The sequence below is a fragment of the Nerophis lumbriciformis genome, linkage group LG23 (genome assembly GCF_033978685.3).
Source record: "Nerophis lumbriciformis linkage group LG23, RoL_Nlum_v2.1, whole genome shotgun sequence".
In the NCBI taxonomy this organism is placed as follows: Eukaryota; Metazoa; Chordata; class Actinopteri; order Syngnathiformes; family Syngnathidae; genus Nerophis; species Nerophis lumbriciformis.
In genome coordinates this window covers 10,697,501-10,715,508 of record NC_084570.2, presented here as the reverse complement: position 1 = coordinate 10,715,508, position 18,008 = coordinate 10,697,501, and the positions used below count along the sequence as shown (strand labels likewise).

The 18,008-nt window shown below is 40.0% G+C and overlaps 1 protein-coding gene across 10 annotated transcripts in view; it reads right to left on the bottom strand.

The window, feature by feature from the left end:
- atp11a (ATPase phospholipid transporting 11A) overlaps nucleotides 1–18,008 on the bottom strand; it is a 100,971-nt gene that overhangs the window by 28,442 nt on the left and 54,521 nt on the right. For all 10 annotated transcript variants that reach the window (XR_009817773.2, XR_009817772.1, XM_061985132.1 and 7 more), the window contains exons 4-20: nucleotides 16,509–16,589; nucleotides 16,326–16,433; nucleotides 14,555–14,683; nucleotides 14,360–14,463; nucleotides 14,222–14,269; nucleotides 11,640–11,704; nucleotides 11,463–11,544; nucleotides 11,114–11,264; nucleotides 10,839–11,036; nucleotides 10,647–10,760; nucleotides 6,323–6,382; nucleotides 6,083–6,249; nucleotides 5,919–5,990; nucleotides 5,778–5,851; nucleotides 5,597–5,700; nucleotides 1,163–1,344; nucleotides 516–764 (exon numbers count right to left, since the gene is read on the bottom strand). Coding sequence is in view for 8 of the 10 variants with exons in the window: in XM_061985132.1 (XP_061841116.1) it covers nucleotides 516–764; nucleotides 1,163–1,344; nucleotides 5,597–5,700; nucleotides 5,778–5,851; nucleotides 5,919–5,990; nucleotides 6,083–6,249; nucleotides 6,323–6,382; nucleotides 10,647–10,760; nucleotides 10,839–11,036; nucleotides 11,114–11,264; nucleotides 11,463–11,544; nucleotides 11,640–11,704; nucleotides 14,222–14,269; nucleotides 14,360–14,463; nucleotides 14,555–14,683; nucleotides 16,326–16,433; nucleotides 16,509–16,589 (1,988 nt within the window). In the remaining 2 variants the exon portion in view is untranslated. The remainder of the gene's footprint in view (nucleotides 1–515; nucleotides 765–1,162; nucleotides 1,345–5,596; nucleotides 5,701–5,777; nucleotides 5,852–5,918; nucleotides 5,991–6,082; nucleotides 6,250–6,322; nucleotides 6,383–10,646; nucleotides 10,761–10,838; nucleotides 11,037–11,113; nucleotides 11,265–11,462; nucleotides 11,545–11,639; nucleotides 11,705–14,221; nucleotides 14,270–14,359; nucleotides 14,464–14,554; nucleotides 14,684–16,325; nucleotides 16,434–16,508; nucleotides 16,590–18,008) is intronic.

The following is an 18,008-nucleotide window of genomic DNA, read 5'->3' as shown; positions in this document are numbered from 1 at the left end:
AAAAAAGTACTTATCTTCACCATACCTGGTTGTCCAAATTAGGCATAATATTGTGTTAATTCCACGACTGCATATATCGGTTGATATCGGTATCGGTAACTAAAGAGTTGGACAATATCGGAATATCGGATATCGGCAAAAAGCCATTATCGGACATCCCTAAATGAAACACAATTAGGCATATAAAGTCAATATGTTTTTCCACTCTACGGGCACTTTAATGCATTATTGTGGCCACTGGACATCGCCAGGAAAATAACTACCACTCCAATTCAATTCAAAGACAGCAAAAGTCCATTTCAGACATTAATAATAAATAGATTAGTGCTTTTCATACCCAACATTCTCTCTCTGCTTGAGTAATTTCCCTTGATTAAGCCTTGTCTAACATTCCACACTATCGGTATTGGCCAATTCTCAAGGCTCAATTATTGTATCGGGAGTGGAAAAAGTTGTTTTGGGACACTCTTAAAATAACGGTTGGAAGCCCCTTATTTTAAAGCTTGCACACTCACCCAGAGATGTCCCTGCCCCAGCCACCGTGATGCCTGAGCACAGTTCTGCTCAGGTCAAAGAGGACATCATGAAGGCTCTGCTCCTCTGTGCGCTTGGTGGTCAACTCCAGGATCTGCGTGTTGCGGTGGAACAACTTGCTGGCGTAGCAGGTGGCGGCAGCCGTCTCCATCTTGTCGCCGGTCAGCACCCACACCTTCATACCTGCCTTGTGCAGAGACTCGATGGTGTCTGCCGCTTTTTCTTGCAGTCTGTTATGGACAAAATTGTGGGAAAATGGTGGCTGGGGTAGAACTTAGTATGCAGAACAACAGGGTGGAATGCTTCGTTTGCTGCACAAAACCACAACTGAGATAACACCCAAGCGAAGGGTCAAACAGTGCAGTGCACTTATCCCCCTGCCTCGTTTTGAAAAGCACAAGCTGACCTGCAATGCCCTCCTGGCTAACAATGTATTTTCAAAGCGCCTCAGTGGTGAGTGTGTGATAGGGCATGAACATCCACTTGCATCATTCAACTAACTAGAAGTTGCGAAGAACTCGTTAAGGCAATAGCATGCACACAATCAGGAGTTGGTGCTGTGGGCTAACTGGAGGCAGACATCCAAGATAAAGAATAATACATATATGTCTGGATACTGTTGTCTAACCTGTCTTCCACAGCAGTGGCTCCCAGCAGGATAAGATCTTTCTCAATCAGGTCGTAAGCCTCTGCCAGTCGTTTGTCTCGGTCTTGAAGTGCCAACTTGGCCCCGTTTAACAGGAGGCAAACCTCCTGATACTGCACCAGACTGAGAGGCCGGTAGGCCACACACAGCGTCCGCAGGCCCTCCTACGGAAAGATCCCATTGAGGTAAGATGAATGCAGAAGAAAAATACAAAGTATTGTTAGTGCTTTTAAGGGGTTTAAAAAAAAAAAAAAAAAAGAGTGATCATGTTCTGTAATTAATCTATTTTAATCTCACCTAAAAATGGTGAGAAAAGCCTTCACTTTAAAACATTTTTATTCAAATTCATTACATTGTTACTAAGATAGGGTTTTAGAAAGTGGCTCTATAAAGTCGTTCATTGTTTTTAACATCCATCCATCCATCCATCTTCCTCCGCTTATCCAAGGTCGGGTCGCGGGGGCAGCAGCCTAAGCAGGGAAGCCCAGACTTCCCTCTCCCCAGCCACTTCGTCCAGCTCTTCCTGTGGGACCCCGAGGCGTTCCCAGGCCAGCCGGGAGACATAGTCTTCCCAACGTGTCCTGGGTCTTCCCCGCGGCCTCCTACCGGTCGGACGTGCCCTAAACACCTCCCTAGGGAGGCGTTCGGGTGGCATCCTGACCAGATGCCCGAACCACCTCATCTGGCTCCTCTCGATGTGGAGGAGCAGCGGCTTTACTTTGAGCTCCCCCCGGATGGCAGAGCTTCTCACCCTATCTCTAAGGGAGAGCCCCGCCACCCGGCGGAGGAAACTCATTTCGGCCGCTTGTACCCGTGATCTTGTCCTTTCGGTCATAACCCAAAGCTCATGACCATAGGTGAGGATGGGAACGTAGATCGACCGGTAAATTGAGAGCTTTGCCTTCCGGCTCAGCTCCTTCTTCACCACAACGGATCGATACAGCGTTTTTAACATATTTGAAAAAATGCAATCAGTTTTATTCACCTAAACACAGAGGTGGGTAGAGTAGCCAGAAATTGTACTCAAGTAAGAGTACTGTTACTTTAGAGATTTATTACTCAAGTAAAAGTAATGAGTAGTCACCCAAATATTTACTTGAGTAAAAGTATGTTGTGAAAAAACTACTCAAGTACTGAGTAACTGATGAGTAACATACACACATATATATATATATATATATATATATATATATATATATATATATATATATATATATATATATATATATATATATATATATATACACATACATTGATATATACAGTATATCATTTATATTTATTTATTTTGCCGTTTTTGTTTACATGTTAAAGGTGTTTTAATGAATATACATGCATGTTTAACACATATAGATTCCTTTCTTTCATGTTGACAAGAATATAAGTTGGTGTATTACCTGATTCTGATGACTTGCATTGATTGTAATCAGACAGCAGTGCTTAACGTCCACGTTTTCAAATGCAGGAGAAAAAAAGTTCCTCCTTTCTGTCTAATACCACATGAAAGTGGTTGGTTTTTGGTATCTTATTTGTCCAGCTTCCATATTCGTTTTCACACACTTTACAAGAAATACATTGGCGGCAAATTCCGTAGCTTGCTAGCTTGTTTGCGCTGGCTTTCGGAGACTCTTATTTTGAAAGCGCAGGTGCGATGGAGCGGCACTTTTATTGTGAAGACAGGAACTGTGCAGTCAGTCTTTAGGCTTGTGACGGGATGTACGTTTGAAATAAAAAAGTGTCTTTTTTCCTTCACACTTTTGATTGATTGATTGAAACTTGTATTAGTAGATTGCACAGTACAGTACATATTCCGTACAATTGACCACTAAATGGTAACACCCCAATAAGTTTTTCAACTTGTTTAAGTCAGGTCATGTGACCGCCTGGCTCTGTTTGATTGGTCCAACGTCACCAGTGACTGCATCTGATTGGTGGAACGGAGTGAAACGTCACCAGTAACGCAGGCACTTTGAAGGTCTGTCTGACAGACCAAAACAAACAAAGCGTGCATTAACAGATCGATAAAAATTAGTAGCGAGTAGCGAGCTGAATGTAGATAAAAGTAGCGGAGTAAAAGTAGCGTTTCTTCTCTATAAATATACTCAAGTAAAAGTAAAAGTAAGTTGCATTAAAACTACTCTTAGAAGTACAATTTATCCCAAAAGTTACTCAAGTAGATGTAACGGAGTAAATGTAGCGCGTTACTACCCACCTCTGCCTAAACAAAATATCAGGTCCATATAAAGTGTTAAAGTTACCACATCAAAAAACAGTAAGAAAACTTTTTAAAGCAATATGTATTGAATGTTAAACTTCTTGCTTTTTCTCTGCTTCAGATCATTTTAAATAGATCAAACAGACCCATCAATCAAGAGATAGCATATATAACCAACATTGGTTTAAGAGAACTGATTTAAGAAACAAATGTGTCACAATTACATGTTTATTCTTTAAAACGAATTGGACAACATTTTGGCATGGCTTTTTTACAGCCAATCACACAGTTTCAGAAACGTACATTATTTCCGAACAAAACTTGTTTCTGAGTTTCAGTTTCATTTAGTCCACTGGAAGACACGGCGGCAATTACAACAACATTCTTCTCTATGTAAGAGTGGTTTGATTTTAAAATATGATGTGCACATCATTGTACGTGTAATATATCACTATATTAAAGCACAGATCTGTTATGTCAAATTCAGCTTGAAGGGGAACTGCACTTTTTTATTTATTTTGATTATCTTCACAATCATTATGAGAGACAAGAACACAATTATCTTTTTTTTTTTAGGATTTTAAAGATGATAAAAAACACTTGAAAGATGGAGTCACCGTTAGAGCCTTCAATGCCCTCTAAAACAACTTCAAAACCCTCCATCAACGCTTTACATACACACTGTAAGTGTGTGTGTATATATATATATATATATATATATATATATATATATATATATATATATATATATATATATATATATATATATATATATATATATATATATATATGTGTGTGTGTGTGTGTGTGTGTGTGGTATCACGCATTGATTTCTGTTTCCATAGCAGCGCATGTCCGACTTCTGGCAACAATTGTGTGTTCCTACTTACCGAAACAAACGTGTGTGTGTTGTAATCATGGCAGACTTGGTAACAGACAACGAAAACGACTATTTTTGGACAAATGAGGATTCACAACGTTATATTATTGAAGCTGAATATACTGAGAGGATGAACTACTGCTCATAGACACAACCAAGAAGGAAGGGTGAGACAATGGAGCAGACGGAAGCCAAAAGAGTGAGGTGAAAGTGACTGACGCTAGAAATGTGGAACTTGGAGCCATGCTATTTCGACATAATGGAGTGCTTACCCAAATAAACCGGAAAACTTTCCCAAGGCCAGCTGGACCAAACGCACAACTGTCCATCGAGTGAGTCAGTTTAATATCGATCATGATACACACAGCACGTCATGCGTGTTAGTACAATTACGGTACATTATCTGTCTGGCTCTTGTGTGTACAAACAAAACATGAAATACTTTACAGATTCTGTAATATGATTGCTCATGTTTTTCAGTCAATACAAATTAGTGTTGTATCGCAGTGTTGTGCGTTACAAACTCAAACGCGTTTTGTGTCGTCGTAGAAGCTATCTCCCTCTTGCCGTAGCTAGCTTTTACAGCTAATACCGTAGCATACCGATGTGTTACTACGCTAGAAAAATAGTTCCTCAGTGTTCGCTCTTACAATAACAATGTTGCTAAAGCTTGGTTATTATACAAGTCACGGAACATAAATGAAATATTGAGTTAAAAAAAAAATTGATTTAGAGGTAAAATTGATTGCTCCCATTGCTAGCCACCAAGAACGAGTACATTTTTGGTTAGAATGCATAAAACCCCAAAACCTTTTGTCTTCTTTTCTCTAATAAGGATTGTGTTCGATGGGCAAAATTCCAAAAAAAAGTGCAGTTCCCCTTTAAGATGTCATAACACACCTGGATGTATTTATCCATAGCTTGTCTAATATAGGGGTGCACATTACTCTAAAAACAGGAAAGCATTCAAACTTCAACAAACCGTAAACACATTTTGATATGTATTTGAGTTCATTATGAATATTTTACACTATTTTTTTAAAATATAATTCACGAAACTCCACTATTTAAAGTCGCTTTCATTACTGGTGAAACCTAATTTTCGCATACCGTCTTTGTGCCTCATGGCGGTAGTGTCAAGCACAAGTAAAGAGAAAGGTAATTCGCAATCATACGGAGACAGTAACATTAGATATGAAAAAATAGATTAACACGATTAAAAAACATAGCGAGCTAAATATTACTGTAATTAATTATTAGTGATTTAAGGGGATCATTTGACACCCCTAATTAATGTATGTGTGGGCATGCGTGCTCTCACCACTGCGTTGTGCTCCACCCGAGCTCTGACCTGATCCACCTTGCCCGAGATGACTCTTGGGAAGATGGACGAGTCTGCTCCTTTGCAGAAAAGGTAAAGCTCACCTTCACACGCAGACACAAAGAAGATATAAATAAGGGAGATATCTCATAGGTAAACCCAAACAGTATATCTGTGTTACCAGTGCTGGCCCGGACAATGACGCTCATTCTCCGCCTGTTGGAGTCAAAAGTCAGGACTTGGAGCAGCTCAAACCTGTTGAAAAAGACAAAAAACATTATAGCTGCAGTGTATCTCGCCAACCAGGTTAAAAAACACCAACCTCTCAATTTCATCCTCTCTGTTCAATATCTCCATGTGACTGTCCTTGAGTCTCAAATATGTGAAGCCAAGCCTGCATCCCAACACATAAACTTATTACATTCTTTATAAGCCACGGTTCCATGGTATTTACGACTAAATAATTCACGTGTGTGTGTCAGGCACCTCTTCATGCCCTCCACCAGCGCCACCTCGTCTGGCGAGGACGAGATGTAAAAGGAAGTGGACTTGCCCTGGTGGATGCCCTGCTTGATGCTGTCTACCGTCTCCTCCTCTTTCACCTGAACGGTGTGGCATAAACACAGCGCCCGGAAGAACAGCTCCTCGTGCTCCTGTCGTTGAGAACCAACGGGGTTCATAGACACATGCAAATAAACACTGATAGGATGATGAGGCCTCGCTCACCCTCGCCCCAGGGCCTGGTGATGTGTCAATCATGTCCATACTAGCTGAACCAGGCATCACCTAGAAAAACAGGAACTAATAAGCTATAAGGGGATGTAAAGGGCGTTGACATATACTCGGACTGCACATTTATGGCAAAAATAATAATCACAAATATTTTTATCAATACTGAAATCACGATTATTAATCACGTTTAATGGTATTCATTATTATTCATTGTTTGGAAAAACAGTGTTAAAGACAAATATTTGTGTTTTTGGTCATTATTAGTATCAACGTGTAGCTCTATTTTTCCATTTTTTTATGCTTTTTTTTAATTGTGCCAAATAAAAACAGCCACGTTTTATGGGTGCCCCACATGTCATCAATTGAACACCCGCACTTGACCTATTGATACATTTAATCGTTTGTCGTGCAAAACATGTATAATAAATGACAAAAATTGCAAAAGCCCCAAGTGGAGGAGTTCAAGTACCTCAGAGTCTTGTTCACGAGTGAGGGAAGAGTGGATCGTGAGATCGACTGGCGGATCGGTGCGGCGTCTTCAGTAATGCGGACGCTGTATCGATCCGTTGTGGTGAAGAAGGAGCTGAGCCGGAAGGCAAAGCTCTCAATTTACCGGTCGATCTACGTTCCCATCCTCACCTATGGTCATGAGCTTTGGGTTATGACCGAAAGGACAAGATCACGGGTACAAGCGGCCGAAATGAGTTTCCTCCGCCGGGTGGCGGGGCTCTCCCTTAGAGATAGGGTGAGAAGCTCTGTCATCTGGGAGGAGCTCAGAGTAAAGCCGCTGCTCCTCCACATCGAGAGGAGCCAGATGAGGTCCTTCGGGCATCTGGTCAGGATGCCACCCGAACGCCTCCCTAGGGAGGTGTTTCAGGCACAACCGACCGGTAGGAGGCCACGGGGAAGACCCAGGACACGTTGGAAAGACTATCTCTCCCGGCTGGCCTGGGAACGCCTCGGGATCCCCCGGGGAGGAGCTGGACAAAGTGGCTGGGTAGAGGGAAGTCTGGGCTTCCCTGCTTAGGCTGCTGCCGCCTCGACCCAACCTTGAGTAAGCGGAAGAAGATGGATGGATGGAAAATGCAAAAGCGTCCTATAATGCATAATTACATTATCACATTCCCTGGATCCATACGCAGGGGCAGGCGCAGATGCAGGGAGTGCATGAATTCCAATAAGGAGCAGGTTTCGCCAGAACACCGGCCAGAAATGTTGGCACTGAATGGAGAAGTGTCTCCAGGCTCTATTTAGCACGATGGTTAGCTCTTAGTCCTGCTAGTGTGACTCCAAGGAGACAAGCAGAGCAGCTTGTTGTGCAAACGTCCAATGGCGTAAGATTGAGTTTCAAATTGGAGAGGCACATACTCTATTGGTAACTGGACAGATCCATAGAGTAATATGTCAAATAGGAATTAACTATACACCACAAAACATTTACAAAATGATATTTCACATGAACAGTTTTAAAGTAATAACTTTGTGACATGAAACATTTTTTTTACCTTTTAATATCAATATAAACCACAAAGGAGTTTCGCCAATGAAGGCAAAGTCTAAGAAAAATGCTTTGTCCTTCTCCAACAACACCACGTGGTCCAGTGCAACAGTTTGGCCAACAAAAATAAATAGGAGTCATACCTCTCGCATCTAATACAAAAGCCTTGTGACTCACTGACAACTCAGCGTGCTGACATTTCACAGCCTGCGATCAATTCAGTGAGATGACACAACATTTTAGCTAGTGTTGACGTTATTGGGAACACTGACAAAGTTAGCAGTTAATTAATGCACGAGTGACCATCCCAGTAGACAAAAGGCAGGACGTTGTAAACAAGTTGTGGCAACGTTCCCTGCACACACCGTTTTACAGATCACCTGCAGTGTGTTTCCTCACGTCCTTAACACTCTCAGAATCAGAGCAGGTTAGGAATCAGAGAAGGAAGGAAGGGTAGGAAGGAAGGAAGGAAGGAAGGAAGGAAAGAAGGAAGGAAAGAAGGAAGGAGCAGACAGCGATTTGACGCTGTGTTGGGCTTCCAAAATGAAAGCATTAACAAATAATACTTTTTTGGGTGGGACAAACGCGTCCGTGTCCAATATTGTCCACACCTGTCGCCATCTAATGACAGCAGTGCGCTCTTAAATGCATACCAAGACTCCACGGAAGCGAAGCGACTGAAATGAAGTGAAACGGAGCTACCGACTGCAGCAACCTCGCTAAAAGATTGTAAACATTAATGCTAATAATAACGTTAATGTTTAAGTTCGGCGTGGTGACAGTATTTTGTGCTGACACAATGGCCTGTGGCGTTCTCTGCGGCCGCGGTTGTGAATGTGATTGTTTTGATATGAAGCAAAGCCTCTTTTTTAAATGTTAAAGGGCTTCTTTTTTTTTTTTTTTTTTTAAATGTTGCCTATCATTCACAATCATTAACAGTGACAAGAACACACACAACTTTTTTTGTAGGATTTTAAAGACGATAAACAATGCTTTCCTGCAACAAATGTGCGTTCCTGCTGTCGGAAACCTCAACCCCCCCCACCTCAACCTCCTCATGCTCTCTCAGGGAGAGCATGTCCCAAATTCCAAGCTGCTGTTTTGAGGCATGTTAAAAAAAAATGCACTTTGTGACTTCAATAATAAATATGGCAGTGCCATGTTGGCATTTGTTTCCATAACTTGAGTTGATTTATTTTGGAAAACTTTGTTACATTGTTTAATGCATCCAGTGGGGCATCACAACAAAATTAGGCATAATAATGTGTTAATTCCACGACTGTATATATCGGTATCGGTTGATATCGGAATCGATAATTATAGTTGGACAATATCGGAATATCGGATATCGGCAAAAAAGCCATTATCGGACATCTCTAGTTCTAATCATGGCAGAATCGATAACAGACAACGAAGACGACTATCATACTTTCGGACAAATGACCATTCACAACCTTATCTTTTTGAAGCTCAATATACGAAGGATGAACTGCTGTTTCGAGAAGCGAGCACAAAGGAAGGTGAGACGTTTGAGCAGACGGAAGCCGAGAGAGTGAGGTGAAAGTGATGACTCTATAAATGTGGAACTTAGAGCCAAGCTATTTTGACATAAATGGAGTGCTTACCCAAACAAACCGAAAAATGTCTCCAGCAAGCTGGACCAAACGCACAACTGTCCATCGAGTGGGTTAGATATTGATCATGGTACACGCATCATGTCATACGTGTTATTTAAACTACAGTACATACACTATTGAGCTAGCTGTGTACAAACAAAACATGAAATGTGGGCTAACACTTTACAATACTGTAATATGATTATTCATGTTTTTTTAGTCAGTACAGATTGGTGTACGATCACAGTGTTGTGCATTACAAACTCAAACGTGTTTCGTGTTGTTGTAGAAGCTAGCTTATCTCTTTCCGTAGTTAGCTTTAACGGCTAATACCAAAGCATGCCAAAGTGTTACTACTCAAGAAAAAGAGTCTGTCAGTGTTCACTCTTACAATAACAATGTTTCTACAGCTCAGTTATTAAACAGGTTACTGAACGTAAATGAAGTATTGTTGATGGCTTTTGAATGCATTTTTAAAGTGATTTAGAGGTATAACTGATTGCTCCTTTTAACTGCTTTGCTAGTGTGGAGAATACATATATGTTTAAGAGTTCTTTCTTTATTCATAGTCATGTTTAGATCAGCTAGTGTTTTTCCATTTGTACTCTTTCTATTTTTTTTATCTTATGTCCGCAAGTAAACTGTGTGCTTTACCTTGAAGACTTGGAATGTAGGAGTTGGAGTACTCCCTTTATATCTCATCTGTATTAGAACAATGAGGCTGTATTCTTTTCTGGACAGGGTGGGGGCTTTCTTCGTATTCAAGAAGTTGTCTCTTCCGTTTGAATGTTAGACCATCCCGATATGACGGTACGACTGTATTGATGTGGGATGGTCTCCTGAAGCCTTAGTAAAACTTGATAATATTCCTATTCTGTCTTGATGGTCCTTCTTACTCTGCATATATGTCATCTGAAAGAATTTCAGATTGACCAGTGACTTTAATTCCCTGAGAGGGAATACTGGTCAGACGCAACACTAGCCACCAAGAACAAACTGATTTTTACATGTTAGACTGAAAAAAAAAAACTTTTGTTTTCTTGTCTCTCATAAGGATTGTGAACGATAGGCAAAATAAAATAAAAAAGTGCAGCTCCGCTTTAATATCGCCGACAATCACCGTCAATTAATCTTAGCAGCTAAAATCGGAATTAAAATGTAATTAATTGGGCATCCCTAAAATATAAAGACAAAGTATGATTACCTGTCCATTACAGATTGCTTGGGCTACGTAAATGTGTCCGTCGACACAACACTCAATGAACTCCATGTTGTTCTCTGTCAGCGTTCCTGTCTTATCAGTAAACACGTACTCCACCTGGAAAGATGAATCAAAAGTCTACAGAACACGGCTGCTACAAAGAAGATGTGCGGAAAAGAGAAGACTTTGAAGAACCTGGCCCAGTTCTTCGTTCAGGTCTGACGTGTTGACCACTGCTCTCTCTCCGAGTTCCTCGTCAAACATCTCATCGTCCCACATCATGAAATAGGAGCCAAGGAACTTCTGCATCTCCACTGTGACGTACATGGAAACAGGGATAATGTAGTTGAATAGAACCATGAAGGCCAGGAAGTCTGTGAAGGCCCTAATCACCTGAGGCAGCAAGAGAAGATGATGAGAGGTCAAACAAGACGTAACCCCCGGTGTGAAAAGCTGCAATTAACACTCACTATGTGTCTCTGCCTCTCTGACTCAGTCCTGTCATTGTACCAGGGCTCATCTCTGCTGGGGTCAGCCTGCCATGCATATTTGAGGACAGTGTTGACGATAGCCTTGCTGATGAGAATGCACAGGTAGACCACCAAGTAGGAGTTCATTGACCTGCCAAAGATAATAGCTGTCAAGAAACAAGCACACTAATCCTCGTGCATGGATGTTAAAGCAGGTGTAAATGTAGTCCACCCACATGCAGTGCAGCAAACAATCAGTGCATAAATAAGGAGATGAGAAACCAAAGCATGTTGCTAATAAACAAGTGGTTAAGAAATCTTTATGACATGGAGAAAAAAAAAAACATACTTTTCGACTGCAGAGCGCTTCTGAGACTTGCACTGGTAGTTGAGAGCCATCTTTGTTTCCATCCCAGTGTAGATGGCAACCGCTAAAAAGCGGGAGAGGGAACAAATATTTCTTATCTTTAGGGAGTAATCACCAAAGTTGACAAGATAGGTTCCTCAACATTCCATTTATTTTTACCGTAAATGTACTGTGTGTTCTTCAGTGTGGCTCCTCTGAGAAGGAGGTTCTCTGATCCCAATGGCCTAGAAAAAACAACAATGTCACATAAAAGCAATTTCAGGAAGACGATGACTTTAATAGACAGCGACAATATCCATGTTCTTTCTCTCGCGTCACAATAAAAAAAAACTTTATGTCGACGCGCCTCAGACTGGCTGACTGACGTTGATATAAGTTGTTATCGACAAAACCAAAATCTAAACCAAAACTAACTTGCACATTCACGTGTAACTTTGCCATAGACATTTGAGAGACAACTGAGTTTTCATCAATGTGTGCTCCATCCGCCCTCCCCTTACGTGTACAACTGGCTGCTACACAGCAACACACACTGGTGGATAGTTGGTGTTACATTATACTTTCTAGACTCTTATTAATCTATTTGTTAATTTGCTGTTGATAGTTGCCTACTTTCTGCTTCCATCTACACTTTTTCAACTACTTAGCACTTATTATACCATGAATTGATTAACGTGGACCCCGACTTAAACAAGTTGAAAAACGTATTCGGGTGTTACCATTTATAGGTCAATTGTACGGAATATGTACTGTACTGTGCAATCTACTAATAAAAGTCTCAATCAATCAATCAATCAATTTATTGGTGTTGTTTTAAGCTAGCTTTGTGGCTAGTTTAGCGAGTAGCACTTTATCACTCGTCCTCCAGTGATTAAGTTACATGTAAGAAATGTAGTATACAGTAAAAGTATTCACAGCGCTTGACTTTTCCCACATTCTGTCATGATACAGCCTTATTACAAAATGGGATACATTAACTTTTGTCCTCAAAGTTCTACAGGAATTATGACAATTACATAGTGACAAGGTGAAAAGTATGTATTTTTAATTTTCTAAATGTATTAAAACTATACAACTACAAAAAACATAACATCTACATAAGTATTCACAGCCTCTGCTCAACACTTTGCTGATGCATCTTTGGCAGCAATTACAGCCTCAAGTCTTTTTGAAAACAATGCCACAAGCTTGGCACACCTATCTTTGGGCAGTTTCACCAATTCCTCTTTGCAGCACCTCTCAAGCTCCATCAGATTGGATGGGAGGTGTTGGTTTTCATCCAGGATGTTTCTGTACATTGCTGCATTCATCTTAGTCTAGTCAGGGAGGTGACCAAGAACCCGATGGTCACTCTGTCAGAACTACAGCATTCTTCTGTGGAGAGAGGAGAACCTTCCAGAAGGAAAACCATCTCTGCAGAAATCCACCAATCAGGCCTGTATGGTATAGTATATTATAAGTATAGTAAAAGAAAAACTGCCAAAATGCATCTAAAAGATTCACAGACCATAAAAAAATAAAAATTCTGGTGTGATGAGACAAAGATTGAACTCCAGCATGAATGCCAGGTGTCATGTTTGGAGGAAACCAGGTACCGCTCATCACCAGGCCACCCGACAGTGCAGCATGGTGGTGGCGGCATCACGGTGTGGGGTTGTTTTTCAGCAGCAGGATTAAAGTTAAGTTAAGTTAAAGTACCAATGATTGTCACACACACACACTAGGTGTGCTGAAATTTGTCCTCTGCATTTGACCCATCCCCTTGTTCACCCCCTGGGAGGTGAGGGGAGCAGTTGGCAGCAGCGGTGCCGCGCCCGGGAATATTTTTTGTTGATTTAACACCCAATTCCAACCCTTGATGCGGAGTGCCAAGCAGGGAGGTAATGGGTCCCATTTTTATAGTCTTTAGTATGACTCGACCGGGTTTTGAACTCACATCCTACCGATCTCAGGGCGGACACTCTAACCACTAGGCCACTGAGGAACAGGGAGATTTGTCAAAATAGAGGGAAAGATGAATGCAGCAAAGCTTACAGCAATCCTGGATGAAAACCAACACTTTCCATCCAACCTGATGGACCATGAGAGGTGCTGCAAAGAGGAATGGGCGAAACTGCCCAAAGATAGGCGTGCCAAGCTTGTGGCATCCTATTCAAAAATAATTGAGGTTGTAATTTAAGCCAAAGGTGCAATAAAAAAGTACTAAGCAAATACTTTGAATACTTATGTACATGTGATTTTTTAGTTTCGCATTCGCACTTTTTCTTTTTTTTCACATTTTCATTATGGGGTATTGTCTGTAGAATTTTGAGGACACAACTGAATTTATTCCATTTCAGCCTCAGGCTGTAACATAACAAAATGCTGTAAAAACTTTCTGGAAGCACCGTATTTGCTGTAATGGAAGTGATGAATTTTAACAAAGGGCAGCGGGATCGCACTGTGAATGGACATGCAGAGTTAGCTGCTTGCTGTCCCTGTCAGCCATGACAATGATCAGTGTCCGATCGATCCGCGCACCGCTGGTTTGCACATTTTAATGCTGTGTAACTTGATAGCAGTACAACACTTTGACATAAAAGGACAGGTTTTTCATGGAAATGACTACTTTGGATCCCAAATTTGTAATCGGTCGACCATGTATGTTGACATCGACTAAAGCTGGCGCTTTTTAATATGAAGAGGACGGTTGACTGCGACCCAATGAGTCAACACATGCGGGCTACATGTTCTAAAATGACCTTGCCACTGGCTCGTTGTCCATGTAGACGTTGATGCGGCCCACAAATCTACACAAAAACCACAGAAAACAAGAAGAACCATGTTGAGAAAAAGTATTCTGTGAGAGTCTGGTGTAAGTGAGAGCACGTTTCACTGACTTGTAGAGGTCTGGCTGTGGCTGTTCACATTCTATGGTGGCGTGGATCAAGTCCACCTCCTTTTCGGTATTGTAAGCTTTGGTGTCCTGGACTGCATAGTATGTCTGTGGTTGGAGGAGCATGGAAACATTCTTGATCTTGACTCAAAAAGATCCACAAAGTAGCCGACCAGCATACTTTAAGACATGTACACACCTTGTGGCTGCTCTCCCCATCCAAGCTAGCTGTGGTGACGTAGCAGGTCCCATCATCCCGGGAAGTGGCGAGCAGGACCAGATCGCAGGGAAATGATTCATCTTCCTTTACAAAGACAACGTCTCCCACCTGAGGCAAATAAGTGCAAGTATCGAATATACTGTATAAACCAGGGGTGCTCATTACGTCGATCGCTAGCTACCGGTCGATCGTGGAGGATGTGTCAGTCGATCACCAGCCAGGCATTAAAAAAATAGTCCTAAAAATGAGCGATCATAAATCTTCACCATGACGTCACTTTCGTCACTTGATTGACATTCACGGCACCCGAGGGTCTTCTGAGATGACGCTGGCTGCTGCCAGCTCATTAAAATTACCGACAGGAAGGCGAGAAACACTTTATTTCAACAGACTCTGGCGCCGTACCTGTCGTCAAAACTCCAAAGACCGACTGCACAGTTGCACAATAAAAGCTCTGCTTCATCCTGCTTGCGCTAACAAAATAAGAGTCTCAGAAAGCTGGCGTGCACAAGCTAGCAAGCTACGGAGTTTGCCGACAATGTATTTCTTGTAAAGGGTATACAAAGGAGTACGGAAGCTGGATAAATAAGATGCCAAAAACCAACCACTTTCATGTGTTATTGGACAGAAAGGAGGACTTTTTTTCTCCTCCATTTGAAAATGCGGACGTTATCAGCACCACTGTCTGATTCCAATCAATGCAAGTCATCAGAATCAGGTAATACACCAACTTATACTGTATTCTTGTCTTCATGAAAGAAAGGAATCTACATGTGTTAAACATGCTTGTATTATCTTTAAACACTTTTAACTTATTAACAATATTAACTATATGTGTTAAACATGCTTGTATTTTCTTTAAACACCTTTAACTTATTAACAATATTAACTATATGTGTTAAACATGCTTGTATTATCATTAAACACATTTAACTTGTTAACAATATTAACTATATGTGTTAAACATGCTTGTATTATCTTTAACCACCTTTAAATTGTTAACAATATTAACTATATGTGTTAAACATGCTTGTATTATCTTTAACCACCTTTAAATTGTTAACAATATTAACTATATGTGTTAAACATGCTTGTATTATCTTTAAACACCTTTAACTTATTACCAATATTAACTATAAGTGTTAAACATGCTTGTATTATCTTTAAACACCTTTAACTTGTTAACAATATTAACTATGTGTTAAACATTTTTGTATTATCATTAAACACCTTTAATTTATTAACAATATTAACTATATGTGTTAAACATGCTTGCATTATCATTAAACATCTTTAACTTGTTAACAATATTAACTATATGTGTTAAACATGCTTGCATTATCTTTAAACACCTTTAACTTATTAACAATATTAACTATATGTGTTAAACGTGCTTGTATTATCATTAAACACCTTTAACTTGTTAACAATATTAACTATATGTATTAAACATACTTGTATTTTCATTAAACACCTTTAATTTATTAACAATATTAACTATATGTGTTAAACATGCTTGTATTATCATTAAACCCCTTTAACTTGTTAACAAAAACATATATTTCATAAATAAGTAAATATAAATTATATATATGAATGAGGTAGATCCCCACGACTTGATCAATTGAAAAGTAGCTCGCCTGCAGAAAAACTGTGAGCACCCCTGGTATAAACGCTCATCCACTCACAATATAACTACGTGAACATAATGCTTTGGTATGAAACGGGATTTATCTAAACACAAACTCACCCGCAGCTTGCGACTCTGTTTGCGGATCACTTTGCCATGTTGCACCACGTGGACCGGACACTTGTTGACAGCGTTGTCCGCTTTATGCCTCAGCCAGTCCTCGTAACCCTTAGAGACAGACAGTGTCAGGTTGACGGCAACAAGAGACATGTTGTGACGGTGCTGCAGACCCAATGCTCTCACCTGTTTGATTGCTGTAACTGTGATGACAAAGAAGAGCGGAAGTCCACTAGTGACCGGGCTGGTGGGCGTGTCGATGATCAACTGAGGAGACAAAATCAATCAGACGCAGCAATGACAATGCATCTGTAAGCCCAGTTCCTGACCAGTGGTGTCGTTTATTTAGCTGCACAAAGTACACAATCCCAGTTTTCTGGTGAGTAAGACGAAGAATGAACAAATAAAATTAATTGTTATTTGTTTACTTTATCACCTGCTTCTGTGTTTATGTCAGGGCCATTCCATTAAATCAGTGCCTTTTGCTACTTATTCGAGCAAAATAAACGTACATGCTTGTCTTTTTTTCAACTCAATATCTCATAATATAATATAATACACATATTGAACTACTCAAATTATGTATTGGTCTATTTAAGTTAACTTTATTGCATTTTTCACTAGGTCCCTAAACCAAACATGACTCATTTGGGTAACAGGACTGAAAGTAACTTGAGTGAGTTTTAGCATAGAAAAAGCAATTATGTTAAAAAAATTGCCACATTACAGCAATTCAACAAACAAATTTAAACTTTTTAAAACATTTATATCATTACCATCAAAACGTAATATAGGTAACAGCACTGTGCTGAGGTTTCTCCCCTCTGTTATAGTTGAAATATAATCAACAAATGAACAAAAAAATATATGACTGAAACTATTTTTGTTCTTTATTGTTTGCAGATGATCGGACTTACAGAAAATTATTTTATTTTCCAGAAGGGGTAAAGTGTTCCGGTAACAGTACTCAGTGAAAATCCAAGGATAGACTTAAGCGTGCATTTTAATGAAATAGTTTTTTGTTTTTAAAGAAAATGTATTTGGGATAGGGACTAATATAATTATGTAATAAGTAATGTGGGATAGAGAAGCACTGTTACATTGAGAAACACAAGCAATATGATCGAGTCCCTAGTAGGATGTAACAATATGAACGTTTTATATCACGGTTATTGTCAACAAAATTGTCACGATTATCATTGTCACACTTAAATGTGACTCAAAAAATACTCAAATACTTATAGCAGAGTTTTCTTTAAAAAAAATGTAATACAATAAATAAATAAATAGCCACACAATATACTTTCTTAGCAGAACAAATGTGTTATTTAGTAACATTGTTCTGGCTACTTAAGAGCCATATTATTTGTATTTGCGTGTTTAAATGTTTTTCTTTTCCTGTTTTAATTTGTAAAAGTTTTTGTATTTTTTTTTAATGATAAAGAAAAAAAGTGTACCGGGCATCACGCAAATTCACTTCCTGTTGTCATAGTCTTTCGAGTATAGATCAATCTCTGTGCACAATGAAATATCTTAGTTGCTGTTACGTTCCACGTAGTGGTGGTTTGTTTGTTTGTTTTGTGTTTCTTCTTCTTTTGTTTGTACAGGTCACACTCAAGTTCCTGTTCCCAGCTGCTGCTCATTTCACCTGTTGATCAGCCAGCCAATCCCAGTCCACCATTCACC